Source organism: Saccostrea cucullata, unplaced genomic scaffold (genome assembly GCF_032062105.1).
Source record: "Saccostrea cucullata isolate Sc308-1 unplaced genomic scaffold, CSIRO_AGI_Scuc_v1 ctg324, whole genome shotgun sequence".
NCBI lineage: Eukaryota > Metazoa > Mollusca > Bivalvia > Ostreida > Ostreidae > Saccostrea > Saccostrea cuccullata.
In genome coordinates, this window is record NW_026923820.1 from 197,800 (window position 1) to 217,872 (window position 20,073).

General features: G+C 32.9%; 1 protein-coding gene across 1 annotated transcript; it reads right to left on the reverse strand.

Annotated features, from left to right (window-relative positions):
* Positions 1-2,125: 2,125 nt before the first annotated feature.
* On the reverse strand, positions 2,126-6,926 carry LOC134264982 (heat shock 70 kDa protein 12A-like). The gene is made up of 5 exons (XM_062747230.1): positions 6,909-6,926; positions 4,923-5,267; positions 4,521-4,739; positions 3,781-3,940; positions 2,126-3,325 (listed from the first exon to the last, which is right to left on the reverse strand). The coding sequence occupies exons 2-5, from the start codon at positions 5,253-5,255 to the stop codon at positions 2,262-2,264; spliced, it is 1,776 nt and encodes a 591-aa protein (XP_062603214.1). The 5' UTR covers positions 5,256-5,267; positions 6,909-6,926; the 3' UTR covers positions 2,126-2,261.
* Positions 6,927-20,073: the final 13,147 nt, after the last annotated feature.

Genomic DNA, 20,073 nt, shown 5'->3' on the forward strand with positions numbered 1-20,073 from the left:
ACTTAAATGTACAAAGCTTTGAATTGAAATAAGAAGCTATAGATGAAGTACATCGTGGAATTGTTCACAGAATACAGTCTTGGGAGTGACACTTGAAAACTGTCCCAACTTTACTTGAGCAATTTAAAAATAAAGAAACCAAAGAAGAGAAATTTAAAAAGTATCAGAGAACAATGGAATATTATATATAGAGATATACTGTACTGTAATAAGTACATTACACATGTACAGGGTCAAGCAGAGTTCTACTATGTCCCTATTCTAACTAACTTAACAAACATTGTTAACGGCTGTTAAGGAGAAATTTCAGACGTACAGTGCTCCAGCATATCCTAGAATGGTGTAAATCTGATGTGGATTCTCAAAAACTCCAAAGTATTTTTAACTTACCATTTTTTGAAAGTCAATAACATAAAAACATATTAAGTTAAGAAGCTTGCATGACGTGACAAGAGAGAAGCCATGGACCAACTTGCAGCTGAGGCAGAGAAAGCAGCAGTACGGGGAGAGCAAGGGAGAGTATATAATATCACGAAACGAGTGTGTGGCAAATTTTAGGAAACACAACACTTCAAAGACAAACATGGAACACCTGACATCAGCAAAGAGAGATGTTTGTTGTCTCAATATAGAAAACCATCACCTGATGAAGTCAGAAGCCACAGAGGATCTGGACACGTCATGACCCACCAACTTAAGGAGGAGATAATGAATGCAATAAGAAGAAGAATGACAATCTTGATGCAGAGCTTTTGCATCTTCTGGAATAGCAGCCACCATCCTCCAACCACTGTTTGTGTTCAAGAAAGATCATGATTGCATGAAACAATAAAAAATAACAATAAGTTCATAAATTGAAAATAGACGGTTTTGCCAAGTAAGATCCTGCCAAAATAATCATCAAAAGAAATACCGTTGATGCTGTGAGGAAAGAGCAAGCAGGATTTAAACATAGAGGATGTACTGATCAGATCTTACTCCGCAACATCATTCAAGAGACAATTGTATGGATAAAAGGCATTTGACAGCATACCATAGCCTTTGGAGCATCCTACGCCAATGGTATTCCATCTAAAATGGTCCACCTGATAAAGAGCTTTTATGACAACTTTAAATGCTAAAGGATACATATACACCTTCTTCGATGTTAAAACTGGGGATGCCAAAAAGGTATAAAAAGCTAAAAGTGTTGTTCAACCTGGTCACATTGGGTCATGCGGAAGACAACAGAAGACTCTCCAAGTAACCAACACTGGAGGAGCTATTGTCATAATTTGAACACTTAAATGTAGAAGAATATGAACCTTGAAACAAGTGGGAAGGTACAAAGATGAACAATACACTTAATGTGGAATTGTTAAGATCAATGGGAAGGAATACAGACAGATAACTTTTTTTTAGGAGTGACACATGACAAAGGAGGACATACACAGCAGACTGGGCAAAGGAACTTTTAAAAAAAACCAAGCCAACTTTGAAAAAGTATCAGAGAATGATGGAATATCATGTATAGGGATATATTGTATTATAATAAATACATTACACATAAGGTAACAAATGAAGACCTGCTGAGCAGATGCAAACAAGAGGACATGGGTACCATCATAACTAATTGCAAAAATGTTTACATGCTGAAAAAGAGAAACTAGAACAGCACTGCATTGGACACTAGAGGGCATATTCTAGAGGGGGAGGTGTTAATCATGAAGGACAGTAGAAGGCGAGAAAATGCACCAGACCTGGGGAAATTTGACAAGGCTAAAGGATAAATTAGGAATTTTTTTTCTACACACACAGGGTGTAAATCAAAATGATATTAATATGTTAAATGATCACTAGTAGTTCTAAAACAGATAACGCTTACTTAAACAGGTTACAACATGGACAAAAGTCACAATTCTATTTCCCTTAGACATAGCTACTCTGTATCCATGGTCATTTCAAGTATGGTCAGTAAGGGATCTTCATCTGAAATCATAGATTCATCAAAACACAATAATTTTAGGAGAAATGCAAAATGCACTCTGATTAAACAAGGAATGAAAACAAGAGGTACTCGGTGGTAAATGATATTAACTGTACGAAACAGGACTGATATAAAACGCTACAAAAACAATGTGTGTGGTTATGTAATATAATATCGTTTCATAACAGGAGCACCAAATAATATACAATACACAATTCTTAACCTTTTAATTATACAGTTCATGATAAACAATCCATTTAAAATGACAAAAAGCATAAATTCATTAAAATACACCTCAATTGTCCAGAAAGTTAAAGAAAGCTTCGTATGTTCTATTATTTGTAATATCTTTTGCCCTGACATGGAGTTCAGTTTCTCCAAACACCATCGTTTCCTCGATTTCCAGTGGTTCGTTTGACCGTCGCTTTGGCAACGGAACTGTTAGTGTCCCAAGACGAAAGCAGGACCCATCTGTGACGAATTTGGGATCCTCCTCGAAAGAGGCGTGAATAGTGCATTCGAGAGTGTCTTCGTCTGGCTTCAAAGCCTGGAATGTTTGGGAACATTGAAACCCAGGGGTGATTTCCTGCCCAATTGTGCAGTATTTGAAAAAGACATCTTTGCATCGTGCGACACCATTGATCACAACTCTTTTCGACGGTGGGTGTTTTTCTGGATCAAACTCTGGCCAACTCTGAATTCCATAGGTGTGTCGTGCTACTCGTGAAGTGATCACTTGTGGCATATGGCCATACAGAACAGCGCCTTTTAAAACGACTAATCCAGCATCATCAGGTACAATTATCTTTTTGTTTGACAGAACGCTTTTCAGTTGATTTTGTACAAGTTCACACTCAGAAAATCCTCCAACCAATAGAATATTGTCCACTTCACCGCATTTATCTTTCAAAATTTTCTGAATATGACCAGCAATGCTTTCAAGGGTTGGTTGGAACAACAATTTAAAAACTTCAATAGAAATATGAAGCTTTTGTATTTTAACATTAACTTTCCCAGCATACTTGGTATTCTTACCAATTATTTCATCGACTGAATTAACATTTTTTGCCTTTTTTGCCAATTCAAACAAAGACAGGGGAAAGGTCATTTTAACTCGACCTGGTTTATCGAATGCAATCATACGCTTTTTCGTTTCGAATTCTCTTTCCAGCTCTAAATAATCGTCCATATGTTTTATTTTAAAATCGTCAATTACATCTTTTTCAAACAACTCTCTGAGGAAAGAGAAAAATGCCTCGTTGATGTCTCGCCCACCCCACGGACCCCCAGAAGCCCTGTGAATTTCCTTTAATTTTCCACCTTCACACCGTTCGTGCAGGGTAATGTCTGTCGTCCCACCTAAAATTACAAAGAGATACAAGTTGACAAAACTGCATGGGATTATTACTTTTTAGAATTGTAATAGATATGTATGTATGTATGTGTCTCTACACCTCAGGTGAAAAAATAAAATAAACTTTACAAGAACGGTTTCTGTCAAAGGAAATGACAAATATTCGTTTGCTCAAGTGACTGCGTTGCAGAACTCACTATTATCATGAAACTTAATCTGCCATCCTGAATCCTGATAATTCACTTTAAATATGTACAAACAATCTGCGCTTTATTACAATTCTGTGATTCTAAACAAACAGAGAGACATACTGTAGTCTTAAAGATTTGAAAATTTCCGAAAATGATGGATATATATTTTTTTTCTGAAAAATATAAATAGTAAAACATACACTTTTAAATATTTGTATTATTTCTCTGAATCTACATGTATTTGACGTTGAAAAACCTTCCGTCATTACCTCCCAAATCCACGACCATGAATCTTGACCCTAATTTGGTAGCTTCTAAAAATGATTTCCCACCCTTTAATTCCTGGCGTTCCAGATGAAGATGCTGACAGTAAATGGAAGCTACTTCCGGTTCTAAAGCAATAGATAACTGTTCTCTCGATATCCCAGCCTATGTTCAATAAATTAAAGCTTATTAGTATGAAATGAAAGGATTAACTGTTTAAGTTTATTTGACCATTTCTCAGCTTTTTCATTAAAAAAAACTCATTTGAACACTTGAACTTAAAAAAAAAAGATATGAAAAAGCAAATTTATTTATGTTTATACTAAGTTCTCCGCTTTGAAAAATAATTAAAGCAAAGATTAAAGTGTTAAGTATTTAGAGACAATAACCACATTATTTTGATAGTAAGTAACTTATTTCCGAAAAATTACCACATTAAAAGAGTTTGGTTTTCCCAAAATATGAGATCAAATGCTTGATATATCGTCGACTTAAATAGCTTCCTGGAGTCAGTAAACATGCCTACAGATACCATTGAACTTGTATTAAATAACACTTCAAATTAATCAGTTGTGTTGGCATCTTTGTTTAATAACACAATATATGTATTTGTCTACTGTTTTATGTATAATTCAGTTGCTAAAACACATAAGAAGTTTTTAAAACTACTTGTAAGAATTGGAACCCATGCACCCTTCCCACCAAACTTTATGTCCATGCAGTGTATATAGAATATGAGACTTGCCTTCATTGCTGCTTCTCGCATAAATTGCTTTGCATTGTCGTTCCATATAGCTGGAACTGTGAGGACAAAGTGTATGTCATCTGCCTGAATCTCTTTGATCTTGTCAGACAGACTATTAAAGAGATGGTCTCTTAGAAATTTAATGGACAAGCTGAAAACAGTCATTGCGTCCAATTTTTTCCCTGTTGCATCAGCTATCTCTGTATCTCTTCGTAATTTCTGTTATAAAGCAATAAATTATACTGAATGAGCACAGCTTAATTTTATTTTTTAAATGAAAGATAGGTTTTTTATTAAAATGTACTTGGAGGTCAAATTTTCCTCCACAAAATTTGCAAAAAAAAAAAACGTTTTAATACAAAGAAAATATACACTTCGCAAAATATGTTTATTCACAATTACTTTGTTGTTGTGAAGCAACATCTTGAAGCAGTGGAAGTAATAATAAGATTCATAGTCTTCCTCTTCGTCCGCCAGGTCGGAATACTCAGTTTCGGCATCATATCCAAACGAATTGAAGGACTTGTCAGGATTCAGTAAGAGCGTCGTGGGAGCCTTTGTGGATAAAAGACTTTTGGTTCCTGCATTCCAGGTATTTGCGTTGATTTTTAGAGGTTCTTTCTCCCAGTCATCTTTTGAGGATAAAGCGTAGCCGGAATATGTGGTGCCAAAGTCGATGGCTGCCACAAACAATCTATGTTTACGGGGAGCCACCCCATCACTTACACTAGCCATAAATACCTAAATCTGAAAGTTGATAATAATTTATTCATCACACAAACGTTGAACATCTTAAAATATTACTATAGACAAGTAAATTCAAAGAATTGTGGTCCCCCGCTTTCGGTGTCTTTGTTGGGGAGATGCTATTTTTATGACATATTGTGTCTAATATGAACATCCTATCATATGTCATTTCATAGAAATTATCATTAAAGTTGATTTTTTTGAAGAATGAAAACCCTTATCCTGACCGGTAAAAAGTTATGGCCAAAGTTGACGTTTTTTAAAAGTAGGTCAACTCCAAGGTCAAGATCAAAGGGTCAAAGTTGTTGATGAAAGGTTTTCTCAGAAGAATTACATATGTGAAGCATGAAAGCCCTAACCCTTACCGTTCAAAAGTTGTGGTCAAGGTTAAAGTTTTTACATAAGTACGTAAATCTTTAAGGTCAAGGTCAAAAGGTCAAAGTTGTTGATATCCAATGAAAGGACTTGTCACAAAAAATACATATGTGAAATATAAAAGTCCTAGTATCTACCGTTCAAAAGTTAATTGTGACCAAAGTTAATTTTTTTTTAAAAGTAGTTAAAACTCCTATGTCAAGGTCAAAGAGTAAAAGTTGTTGGTATCCAATGAAAGGTCTTCTCAAAAAGATTACATATGTGAAGTACGAAAGCCCTAGCCCTCAACGTTCAAAAGTAATGGTCACGGTTAAAGTTTTCCCATAAGTATGTAAATCTCCAAGGTCAAGTCAAAAGGTCAAGGTTGTTGGTATCCAATGAAATGTCTTGCAACAAGGAATACATATGTGAAATATAAAAGTCCTAGTATCTACCGTTTAAAAGTTGTGATCAAGGTTATAGTTTATAAAAAGTACTTGAAACTCCAAGGTCAAGGTCAAAGGGTAAAAGTTTTATGGTATCCAATAAAGGGTCATTTCACAAGGATTACATATGTGAAGTATCAAAGCCCTATCCCCTACTGTTCAAAAGTTATAGCCAAGGTTAAAGTTTTTTCATAGATACGGAAAAAGGTCAAGGTCAAAAGGTCAAGGATGTTGGTATCCAATGAAAGGTCTTTCCACAAACAATACATCTGTGAAATATGAAAGTCCTAGTACCTTCCATTCAAAAGTTATTGCCAAAGTAAAAGTTTGAAATTTCTGTGTCAAACTCCAAGGTCAAGGTCAAAAGGTCAAATTTGTGTGTGTACCCAAAGAAAGGTCTTGTCACAAGAAATACACATGTGAAATATGAAAGTCATAGCTCTACTAAATCAAAAGTTATGGGCAAGGTTAAAGTTTTTGTGACGGACAGACTGACAGACGGACAGACTGACGGACAGACGAATGAGATTTAATGTCCCCTCGCTTTCGCGAAAGCGGGGGACAAAAAAGATACAGAGGGCATTTAACAGGTATATTAAGTGCAATTATCTTTATAGAAGTGGACAGGCTTAGGTTATATCCAATTGATGCATTACTATATTATGCATTTCATTCAAAAAACATAGATAACATAATAATATTTAATGTTAAACAGTTATACATGTAAAATGGTGTCATATATTAATAATAAGATAAATAACCTCAAATAAGTGACAAAACAGCCCAAAACAAACCTTTAATTTGGAAGAATAACGAAAGTAGCCTGTTTGTAAAAATTTACCTGAGCCGTGAGGGTGAACATTCAACTTTCGGTTTGTTATGTAGTTACTTCCGGTAATCCTAAGTGCATGTCCTTTGCTTAAAAACAACAGTTATTTAATTTATTGTGCATAATGAATGAAAAAAAAAACTAAGGAAGGAAAATGGATATGAGAAATGTAGGTGTCAAAGATTTAGTGTCATCTACTCCTAATTTAAACGTAATTGTACGATTAAAGGTACTTGGACACAGATTTGAAGTTATTTTTTTCTCTATAATATTACGACCTATATATTTTAATAGCATTTCACACAAAAATTAATTAAAAATCTTATTTAAAAGATATTGAAATTTTAAATTTTTCGGCGAGTTTGATTGACATATCCTTGCACTCTCACAAATTTAATTTTATTCTTAATCCTTAGGAAAAGTGGCAATCTCGTTTTGAATAAATGAAAAATATTAATACTATAATCCAGAAAATTCAGAGTAGACAAGTTTGAAAGCAAAACAAACACACAATATATTGTCAGTCCGTGCAGTTGTGTTAAGCAGACTGTGACGATTGAACGCACCCGGTGAATTCTAAATATAAACAATAACAGAACTCGAGCCCTGTTTACAAAAACTGTGTACATAATACGAGTGTGCTCGATTTGCTAAACTCTGTACGCATCTCTTAGTTCGGAATGACGATACTTGTGAAGGTGTTTTGCTTTCTAACATTTCTACTCTGAATAAAATTATTTTTCTTGATAAAAGTTTTAATATTTCTCATTAAAACGCATCAAAATTGCCACTTTTTCCTAAGGATTAAGAATAAAGTTAAAATTTGTGAAAGTGCAAGCATGTGTCAATCAAACCCGCCAAAAAATTTAAAGTTTAAATTACTTTTAAATGAAACAAGATTTATAATAATTTTTTGTGTGAAAAGCTATTAAAAAATATAATTCGTGATATTATACAGAAAAAATGGGAAAATATTAACTTCAAATCTGTGTCCAAGTACCTTTAAATTAGAAATTCAAAAATGTCCCTCTAGATAACGATATCCTCTACGTACCGCCGGGTAAAAATTCTATAGGAATTTGACCGTAATGACATGGAACCGAATCCCATACATGCTGCAAAGAGTAAATTCAATGCAAGGCAATGTATTTAAAAATAATTTGAAATTAGGAATTCTATAAATAATGCAAAAGTAATAACATTTATTGATCTCAAAACATAGCAAATTGAATTTTAAAATTTATAGTATAATTGAGGAAATCCGTGTTCTGGCAAAACTCTATTTTGCCTTCAATTCATTTGTTAGTAAACTCCTTTCTCTACTTTTACAAAAAGTATTAGTAATGTGTTGTAAATGATAAACTTCTTAAGGTACACAATTCAAGAAGTGGTGTACATCAAATTAAGAATCTAAAAAACGCCAAAGAACTTTAAGAAAAACAAAATTCCAAAGTCAGTAATATCATTCGAACTACTCAGTACAAACTCTCGACACCTCTCTCATATGGCTTTAAGGATAAAGACAACAAACAAACTTTCCCCCTCAGAAATCAGAAATATATCTCATAGATTTAATATGAAATATTCAAAATAAATAACCTTAATGTTTACCAGGTTAAACTTTTGTAATGTTTTTTGTTAAAATTATGAGCAATTATTTTAAAATAAATTTCGATAGAAAAGAAATATATGAAAAGAGTACTCGAGCTCAAAAGTCCATTTAATCAATACAAAACAGGAGCAGAGTAAACTCAGACCTCTAGAAAAGTAACATCAGAGGTGAGATCAGGCACCAAGTGAGCATCCGCCACCGACTGGCCACACACATATTGCTTCTTGTCATGATTAAAAAAAAAGACGGAAAAATCCGTCGACAATATGGTAGGTAAGTAAGTCTCACAATCAGTATGAAAAACGTCAGTCAGCATTAGATTCAATAGATTGTATATGCTGATCATTGTATCGACCAAAGAACTTAAAAATGAAATGACGATTTTAAATGAGACTGTTGAAATTCTTATACCATCAACTTGTTCGTCAGTTAATTTCCCAGTGTTAGAAATTGTTCATACGCAGAACATGTTCTGAGAGATATAAACAAAGTATGCAGGTGATAAGGCTATATTGGAAGAAGAAGTTGACGGTTGAAAAGTTAAAAACATCATTTTTATCATAGATTACCATTAACGTCTTTTTCTAGTAAAATATTCAAATATAAAACAGGCAGATGTCCATACTCTGTGATTTTTTTTATTTCAAGCAATGAAATATGATGCAAATCGCATATCTAAAAACTATGATAGACTAAAATGAGGTTAAGCCAATTTATTTCAAATTGACTTTATTTTGTTAACATAATACTTTGCTTTTTTGAAAAATCATTTGTCAAGATCCTGACATATCAATGTTTATTAATGCAAGTTCAACCTAAAGACATGCGTATCGTTTTTAATAAAAATCATGACGGTATTGTCCTCTTCACTTTTTTCACCATTATACTTATTTTTGAATTTCACATCATCCTTATTGAAAAGATACGTTGACACAAACATTCCATTTTGAATAATATAACATACATTATGTACACATGTTAAATTCCACAGTGATATTGTATAAAATTTTGAGTATATTTGAATAGTAGAGAGTATTTTGCATGTAAATTTATTACATGCCATTAAGGAATAATGTCATACATAAAGGCCTCATAAAAGACTCTTTTTAATATACTAGTACCTGGAAATAATTTTTTTTATATATAATGTGCAGCTACAGTGATTTGAAATGTAGCTTTATCACATTTCAAGAGAAAATTATAAAAAGAAAACTACATAGTCCGAAACACAAGCATTTTACACTCATACTTTTAGCTCAACACCCAGAATAGATGATATAATTAAAAGATACCAAGCACAATAACACAAATTATGTAAATAAATGAAAAACATATATTAATGCAAAAATCACAAAATATGATATTTGATTATGCATGTACAACAAATTTACATGGTACAAAAATTTGCCTTATTCAAGATTAAAAATGTCAAAGCGGGGGTAATAATCAAGGCTAATAGAGTTCAAATTCCAAATTTTGTTGTATAAGAATTATTTAAACGTATATCGATCGACAGAGTCAGTTTTTTAAGGCAAAAAAAAACAAAAAAACAACAACAACAAAAAAAACTTGTGAAGCACAATTTTTTGCAGCTCATAATCAGTTCCTCTTACAATGCATAAACTTTTTTATGTAATCCAGTTGATCCTTCTACTTAAAGCATTCTTTGATGTTATTTCTTTTCTGTCGATTTATGATCACTTGAACGAATAAGATTTCATTAAAGGGCAAAAAGGGAGACTTCTAAATTCAGCAGAACAAATAGATCATATTTAGGTGTTTTCCGATAGCTCATATCATACAGGCTAAGGTCGGTCTAGGTTATTCCCCGTGTCACAAATAAAAGCAAAATGTCGAAATAACTAACATTTACCTTTAAGAGATCCGGATTGATATTGAATGTGTCATTTAATAAACAACTTGTTTACTCTCTAGATATTGCAGAAACATTTACACATACTTTATGTCGTTTGAAAATAAAATAAGTATAAATAGGAACACTTTAATGAAAATAAATAATGTATTGCGAAAGAGGGACATTTTATTACAACTGCATTGTCTGTCCATTATACAATGTGGTTCTCGTTTTTTAACGATTTACATTCATGTATATTATCGTCATCGATGATTTCAGTTTCACAACAGGAATTCCATAAGCAAGTGACAGCTTTACTTTCCTGACTAAATTCAACATTGTTTTGTTCAGTAACATCCGCATTTTCAAGTCTATTCAAAAAAGTCTTCACTTTGACTTTCAAATTATTGGTCTGTACTTCATTTGAATTTCCACAACAATATTCAACAAGTTTTGGGAACAAAAATACAAAGACAATCAGTGCAATTTTGTCAATTCTTGCAAAATCAAAATCACTTGATTTCTTCCAGAACAGCATGGTCACTGATATGGTTAAAAACAAAAGTGTTCCAACGACTTTCCCAAATAGTCGAATACTTTGTTCTTTGATCGGAATGACATGTTCACACAACAAATTAAATTCTTTCGTTGATACGACTACTTCCTCCTCAGAACGTCGTTGCTCTGTATCCGTATTTTCGCTTTGCTGTTCTAATTTCTCTTTCTTGATCTCAAAGGTAATGTCTAGCAGATCCTTGTATTTCTTTGTAAATTGATTCCAGTAACGAACAGTATAAACTACGATCGGTACTACTTGGGAAAGAAATGGAAAACTTTCACTGCTGGCCTCTGGTACGCCAATCAAGCTTGTGATCAGAACAACATTCAAAGAAAAGACTAAATTCTCGCCAAAAACAATTTGAATGAAAAAATGAAGCAAAATTGCCATCATCAATATTTTCAACAAGGAACAGTAACTTCTTACTAAAGATAAACTCGTAAAAAGAAAACCAAAAATAGGAAAGAGACCCCACAATAAGTTTACAGACAAGGAGACAACAAAGCATAAAAAACCATAAAGAAGACATGGAATAAATAATGGGATAGAAATACAAAGTCTATAGGTTTTTATTTTTGCAAGAAGAGAGAATGAAAGTTTCATAAGAAAACTCCAGAATCTTTTGTTGGTAAGAAGAAAACATCTCTCCATTTGAATCATCAACAGCTGCCGACCAGTTTTTCCCGCCTTGAGAATTTCATCGTCTGGAAGTGTTATAAATGAATGCAGGCTTTTCTTCAAAAGATTAAAATAACTAGGTTTACCAGTTGAATTTATAAAGTACACCGGCGGGTTATTTACTGTTTCGCTCACTCGTAATTCACAATGCTTTATCAAAACAAGGAACACCACAAAAGCGATCGTGTAAAACAGGGCGAATAAAAGTATTTTAATTTCCTTGGAGACCCAAGATCCTGACCAAATCTCAATGTTCTCCATTTCAAGTTCGATGGTCTTTACTGAAATATGGCTCCACATATTCAGACAGTAAATGACAAGGTTAACGAACCAGACTACGATACATACATTTTGAAGAGACCGATCTAATGTTCCCAAGTTTGGCATGCAAACATCCAACAACTTAGAAAAATTTATAAAACTCCTACTTATACTGTATGGTACGTCTCCTTCTGTATAAAGATTGAATCTCTTATTTCTTAAGTCCATCAAATCGACGAGCAGCAAAGCAAGAACTGGAGAAAATACTATTATAACATAAACAGTCCAGTATACAACAAATACATAGACCCCTTCCTTTACTGTTCTCGAAAATGTATTGTTTTGATCATCAATTCCGAAACATTCGATATTGTATCTTTTCCAAGTCGGTGTAACAATGAAATATTTTGCAATGTATACCTGTATATTGTCTCCTTTGGACATGTGGTTACAAATTTGATACTTTCTTTTAGAATTTGACCTCTGGACTAGGTTCCATATGAAACTTCTCACGTAAGAATGTAATTCTTCTTGGTTACATTTACCTCCAGAAAGTGAAACAGTCATATTCGCTATTCCGATTTTTCGTTTTAGAAGTCCAAACGTTAAAACATCATAGTTGCGGGGCAAAGAAATTAAATATTGTCCATTTTCATCAATTATTATCCAGTATAACATTTTCCTGTGAAAAGACAATAAATGTGTTTCGATGATTGAGAGGGGATCAATTTTCACATGGATATAATAGATATTTTTATCCTTAGAAAGTAAATTGTGGACATTTTCTTCTTCGGTTGTATTATGAATGATGGAAACGTTACAGAAGGATTTGATGACATCAGAATGAACCTGGGGTGGCGTTCCAGAAAGTATGCTGGGCTCCACAGTACTAGCCATGGCGATTTTGCAGCAAATGTCTAAGAAGAAGGGAAATTGAAATCATTTTATTAGGATTGCCCACTTAAGAGACAAGGTGCTAAAGTTAAAAAAAGTAAAAAGAGAAAATTTCACTGTGTCAGATATTTAAAATATGACTAACAAATACTGGTTTACAGATACATATTAAACAACTAACAATCTTTCCTAACTCCAAAACGGAAGAGTTACAATGTACATCTACACTGCTATCTTTTAATATTTGTCTCTTAAATATTCTAATTGCACAAAAATGCAAAACTAAACACTTAATAATGTTACTTAACAATTATCATTTTTAATTTTTAATTATCACTTGACTTTCTCATTTTAACCAAATTACTTGACTTTACTGTTTTACTAAACAGTTTTAACTTTTTTGGTGACAGAGACACATATTAAGAAACATATAAAGTTTTTTGGGAAAAATCATTTTGATATTAAATCTAAGAAATATACTTACATGAAAATGTTAAAAACTGGAGAAAAGCGTTCACAAACATATCGCAGATTTAAGAAATAATTTAAAAGCAATTCTAACATTTGACATGAATTTGGAAGAAAGTACTATACCGTATTAAAATCTAAAAACACCAAAGCTTGGGTGTAAAAACAAGAGGCCTGTAGGCAGCAATACTCACATCGGTCACCTTGGACCTGGTATTCTGACCAATTTCAAAAATCCCTCTTTAACCCAAGAAGTTTTAAAAACATTTGAACTGCTTTTATTTTTTCATTATAACCTTTAAGAAGGAATGACTCTATTTGAAAAAATCCCTTTATTCAACAATGCTTATGCCAGTTTGATTGATATATTAATATAGGGTTCTACAGGAGAAGTTAAAAATATGAAAGTTTACTACGACTTCAAAAACAACAGAAACTCACTTGAGCCTTTGTCTCAGGTGAGCTGAAAACTTGACTAGTGAATTGGGAAATTGACAAAGGGCATTAGCACAATTGAAACTCAAAGGTGACAGATTTGTGTAATAAGCTTCAAAATTGCAATGAAACTTAGATCACCAGGGAGAGGTCGGGGAACGTAAGAGGATCACAAAATAATTTTAAATAAAAATATCTCCCTGGGGCCTAAGTTGGGTTTGAATCTCCTTTTCCGTTTAATGGATGTTAAACCAAACATCTTAAAGCTGTTTAATGACTACCTTTATCAAAATTCAGATTTAAATTGCAAGTATAAATTTAAACATGTCCATGTTTGATATTACTTACCATTAAGTATTGTATTAACGAGTGCACTTGAATTGAACGGTCATTTAAAGTTAAAATACAGACAGTTAACTACAGAGTAGTATACATCACACAAAAAATAACGATGATGTTTAGTATTTAGTTTCAACTTTTTAGCATGTTTGGGACCAATATATCTATGAGAATACTTGTACTTTTTAAAATCATTTCAGGACACCATAATTACCGATGGAAGGATGCAAAATAGACATACATGTAATTGGCACTTATTGTCACTGAGCAGTATGAGATCTTTTTCGTGAAATCTTTCGTGATGCGGGACCTCAGTTCATACACTATCGTCCGACTTTAGAATCCTTTACACATACTTAAGCTTATTTAGCTTTTATAAAAGTGTCATTGGCGTACCGAAATGTTTGACTTCAAAAAGCATCGTCAGTAATGTTTCACTATTTTGCTGTTCAGAAATATAATGTGACAATACATATACATGTATATATACATCCAAAATAATTCTATGATCTGGGCTACCAGTTTGTTAAAAAAAATTAAATTGACATCATTTCTGACAAACTTAAAACAGTTTAAATGCGCCATCACTATGTCTTCTCAGAAGTTATTGCCTTAAATAATTCCATAAAATGCACTGCCCCCTAATATGTTACTCCTTCATATTAAATTAATCAAAGTCAATTCATGTAAGATAAATTTCGCTTTCCTTTGTAATGAAAAAGTTGGGAGTGTTATCTTTTATACTTGGCAAAAAGAAGACTATTAATCAACAAATGTTTCATTTCTTGAAGATAATGTCAACGTAACAATTCTGAACCACCAATGTAGACATTCGTATTTCTAAATGTCATAACAAATCAAGAGATTTAGTTCCTACTTCCTCTCGTTCTCCAGCACACCACCGCACCCCGAATTGTGATGTCAATCATGATCATGTTATGTTGTCGAAAGGCCTGGTTACAGTTCCACATAAGCAGCCTTCCAACGGCAAATGGTGTTTTCTAGTTTAAGAGAAATCAAAAGCCATGAAACCAATCCCACATTATTATGTTCCCCAAACGAAGTTGGGGAACATATTGTTTTTACTCTGTTTCTTATTATTATTAAGGTCTTCCGACTTCCTTCGGAAGACCTTATTGTTTTCCTTCTGTTTTTTATTAAGGTCTTCCGACTTCCTTCGGAAGACCTTATTGTTTTCCTTCTGTTTTTTATTATTATTATTATTCCACTTTTCATAGTACAGGTCATATCTCAGCTGTGCGTGGACGAATTTTAACGATTTATTCAGGGATGATGCATCTTGTCAATATCTCGAGGGGTGTCCCACACTTTTTTGAAATTTTTCTCCGTTCGCGATTTTTGGGGAAATTTGTATTTTTTAAATGGAATTTTGTCGCAAAAAATTCTCGAGAACGGCAAAAGATATGAAACTGAAACTTGCAGAGGTGATAGAACATCGATTGTAGATGTGTTGATCGACCTTCATTTTTCGTCGTTTTGACTTCCGGCCGCAAACGGAAGTGAAATAAAAAATTCCAAATTTTCAACTTTTTTGTTTTTTAATAATTTTCTTTAGTATTTACAGGGTTGATAGTGTGTCTTATGAGAATTCTAAATATGTATTTAGTATCTTGATGCGTGCATCTATTGAAAAGATATGACCAAACCAAACTTTGTCCCACTGTCAAATCCCGCTGTGGGCGTTGAAATTTTTTTTCTTTGTTTCTATCTTTTTTCAGTTGCAAATAACTGTTCTCTCTATTTTAACATACGAGGGGCATTTCAAAAGTCCTGAGAACTGTTTGATAAAAAATTAACCTTTTGAAATGCCCCTCGTATGTATAAGATTTTGCCGATTTTTAAAAGCTATTTTTGAGATATTTTGAGGAATACCTGTAATAATCATGAGATATGTTAAGAGGCTGCTGTAAATGAACGTAAACGAGAAAAATACATTCTGAAAGTTTATGGGATGTCGCAGCATGGAATTCTAACGAAAATCGGTCGGAAGACCTGCTTGTTGCACCAGCAACAAGAACTCATCTAGTTATTATTATTATTCCACTTTTCATAGTACAGGTCATATCTCAGCAGACGAATTTCACGATTAAGGGATGATGCATCTTGTGAATATCTCCAGGGATGTCCCTCACTTTTTTGAAATTTTTCTCTGTTCGCGATTTTTGGGGAAATTTGTATTTTTTAAATGGAATTTTGTCGCAAAAAATTCTCGAGAACGGCAAAAGATATGAAACTGAAACTTGCTGAGGTGATAGAACATCAATTGTAGATGTGTTGATCGACCTTCATTTTTCGTCGTTTTTACTTCCGGTCGCACCTATTTCATTTTTCAACTTTTTTGTTTTTCAATATTTTTCTTTTGAATTTAAGAGTTTATAGAGCGTCTTCAAAGATATCTATATATGTTTTCATTTTCTTATGCGTGCGTTTATTGCAAAGATATGACCGAACCAAAATTTGTGAATTGCGTTCCCCAAATTTTTTCTTTGTTTTTGTCTTTTTTCAGATGCAAATTACTTTTCACTCTTTTATAACATGTTTGGAAGATTTTGCCGATTTTTAAAAGCTATATTTGGAGATATTTTGTGAAATACCTTGATCAATCACGATCTGTGTTGAGAATCTACTGTAAATGAACGTAAACGAAAAAAATACTTTATGAAATCTATTTCATTGGATGACACAGCAAAGATTGCAAAAGAGAAGTTCGGAAGATGCCCCAGCAACAAGAACGCATCTAGTTATTATTTTTCTTCTTCTTCTTTGAACTTTTTTTAAAATGTAAACTGTTCGTCCGATGTAGGTAAAACCTTTTTAGGGTTAGTAGACATGTTATGTAGATTTGCGGAATCAAGGTCATTTTGCGCGCACGTGCTTGCAAGAGCGTGCACGTGCAACACGTGAAATGACCAATATAATAGATATAGCCACAACTGTTCTATTTTTAAATGAAATGCTTTGAAACTCATAATGTGAGGATATATTAGTAGTATAGACATGACGACATGGTGAAAATAGCAAGATCTCACGCGCATGCACGTGCACTTCGCTCTGATTGGCTGCAACTAAAGTCTCAATATCTTTCTTGTTTTTTGACGAAATCCTTTGAAATTTTGAACATAGCCATGCATCAGGATATCCTACAACATGAAATAAAGCAATTATGATGAAAACACGTGCATGCACGTGCGCTGCAATCTGATTGGCTGAAACTTTAAACAGCTATAACTCCCTTGGTTTTCAACCAAACAGGATGGGATTTAGAACATAGATAGATATAATGGACTTCTACAAGTAGGTTGGTCACCATGCACATGCATACACGTGCGTGTACATGTGCTGCAATCTGATTGGCTGAAACTTTAAACAGCTATAACTCCCTTAGTTTTCACCCAAACGGGGTGGAATTTGAACATAGATAGATGTAATGGACTTCTACAACTAGGTATGGTCACCATGCTCATGTATGCACGTGCGTGCACGTGAAATGAGAAAAATCAAACATACACTTGAATGAGCGAATTTTTTTATTATAATTTTGGATTAAATACTTTAATATTCAGTATATTAAAAATATAGATTGTGTAGACAAGATGATATGGTCATGACGCATATGCATTCACATGTGCACGCGTGCAATGCTAAAGTTTAAATGATTTTTGTACACTTCTTTGTTAATGTTGTTAAAATCTCAGATGCATAGAGGTTGTCTTATTTAATGAAGCTTACAGGGAATATGGCTCCAAAAGGGAGTTGGGGAGCGTTTGGGGAACATCTGTAACGGTCCCCGTTACAATTAGCACTAGTTTATAATCAACACTAATATACCCAATCTATGAAATTTAAAATTAGCTTACATTCATATATTTTGCCAAAAATTCTATGTACATATCTACAATTAACTGACCCTATCTTCAAGTCAATTGAAGGTATGCAAAATTGAATCTAAATTAATTAACTATAGGTATATATAAAACACCTACCTTAAAGTTTTTTACCTTAATTAGTTCATCTGAATTAAACATTGTTTTGATTTTATTTCAGAGATACAATTAAAAACAGGTTTAATTCATCGTCGCACACCACAGCCAAAATGCACCATCCTCTCCAATTCCGGAGAGCTGTCTACAAATATTTCAGCTTACCTTCAGATAAATTCACCCTTTTTTCAAATGAATTAAAGATATGTTTAATTCAATTTTACCTATATTTTACTGATTTAAAGATAGGTCCAATTGATTTAAAAGATAGGTAGTATTGGTTTTAAGATATGCGCAGTTGTATATAAGCTGTATTTAATTAATTTTTATCTTTAGTTACGTTGTTGAGATGTACCTATGTTTAAATCAACTGTACCAACTAAAGAATTGACAACACCATATAATGATTTGTTTTAATCTTATGTTTATTTCATTTACACCTATATTTAATTCAATTGAACCTATCTTCATTTTATTTAAAGACAGTTTAGTTATTTGAATTTAACCTGTCTTCAATTCAATAGTACCAAAATTCAAATCAATTGCATCTGATTCTAAATCAGTAACATATAGGTATAATTGAATCAAACATATACATAATTCATTTGGAAATAGGTGAATAGATCTGATGATAGGTTGAAATATTTGTAGATAGGTACAAATATTTAAATATATGTTAATTTGGGGTTCAAAGATCACAAAGATGCTTCTCCAAAATGTTGATTATAAATTAGTAAAGTTCTTTGAGACGACTGGAAGATGAACTTTTTAACCCTTATTCAGTCATCAAATAGTTGGCCCCTTCAAATATGCATCAAACATTGAGTTTGGTTGATGTAATCTTAAACCATTTGATACTGTGATACCGCCAGTTTTTGCCGATAGTCAATTACATTCTTTTGTTATTGTTTTTGGGGAAAAAATACAATATGGTACAGCGTTTTATATTTGAATACTGGTACTCGCTTTGAAAAAAAAGTTATGAACCTTGGTCATCTCTTTGGAAGAAACACAGAGAATTCTCACAATAACCTTTGTAGGTAATTGACAATAAAAAAGTTTTCGTCTTTTCTATTGTCCTAGAATGAGGCTTCTTATACATTGAAAAAAAAAAACCCAACGATCTTATCAGAGCACATCCAAATGTTTTGGTAGCACAAAGAGAAGAAAAATATATTTTATTTTTACCTTTAAGTTAACCTCGCGAAGGAAAACAACTTTTGCAAAGTGAGTACCCTTATATATTATACTAGTAATAAAGTATAATCAGCCAAATCCAACTTCACAAAACATATTTTATTTGCATGATCTGAAGAAATTTAAATGCATCAAAAACCAGCGAAATAGTTTCTGTAATTATACTTCAAAATATCTCTATAAGAAACAAAAGTTGTCAACATTCAGGAATAGATACACCTTTTTAAATAGATAATCTGGGTGTATTTTTGAACGCATGACCCCTTTGCTTCCCATCAATAACTTTAAAAAGAAGAACAAAAGTTAAAAAGAACCACTTGCCTCATTTAAAGGTCATTCAAGTGTCATGAAACTATTGTTAAAGAAAAAATGTGTCTAAACGAGAATGGACAAAGAAAATCTTTTCAACTGGAACCCAGAGGTAAGGGTGTTTATTTAATGAGCTTCAAATAAACGAAGGAAAGCTGGATCATCCTCAAATGACTGTACTACAAGCTTTAAGAAGATTGCCAGGACATAGAAAATAAACATGATCATTGAATTTGATTTTTATATGAAAGGTTTTCAACCGAACACCTTTAGCTGTGACCTATTTGTATGGACCAGGTAGACAGAATAAGTATAAAACAAAACAATAAGTTTAAAAACGTCAGTTTTATTAAAACTAAAAGATTATTTTTGCTTATATATATAGTCTTTATAACAATCAAACTTTTTACAAATCGCAGCATTTCAAAGAATCCTTTCCATCATGTTATCTGTCAGTAACCTTAATCGGTTTGAAAACTGACTGTATACTCAGAGTATGCTCTTTGCAAAGGAATTCAGGCTGGACCCCTTTTCTTGATTATTGAATGGTTTAGAAACAAAATATGTTA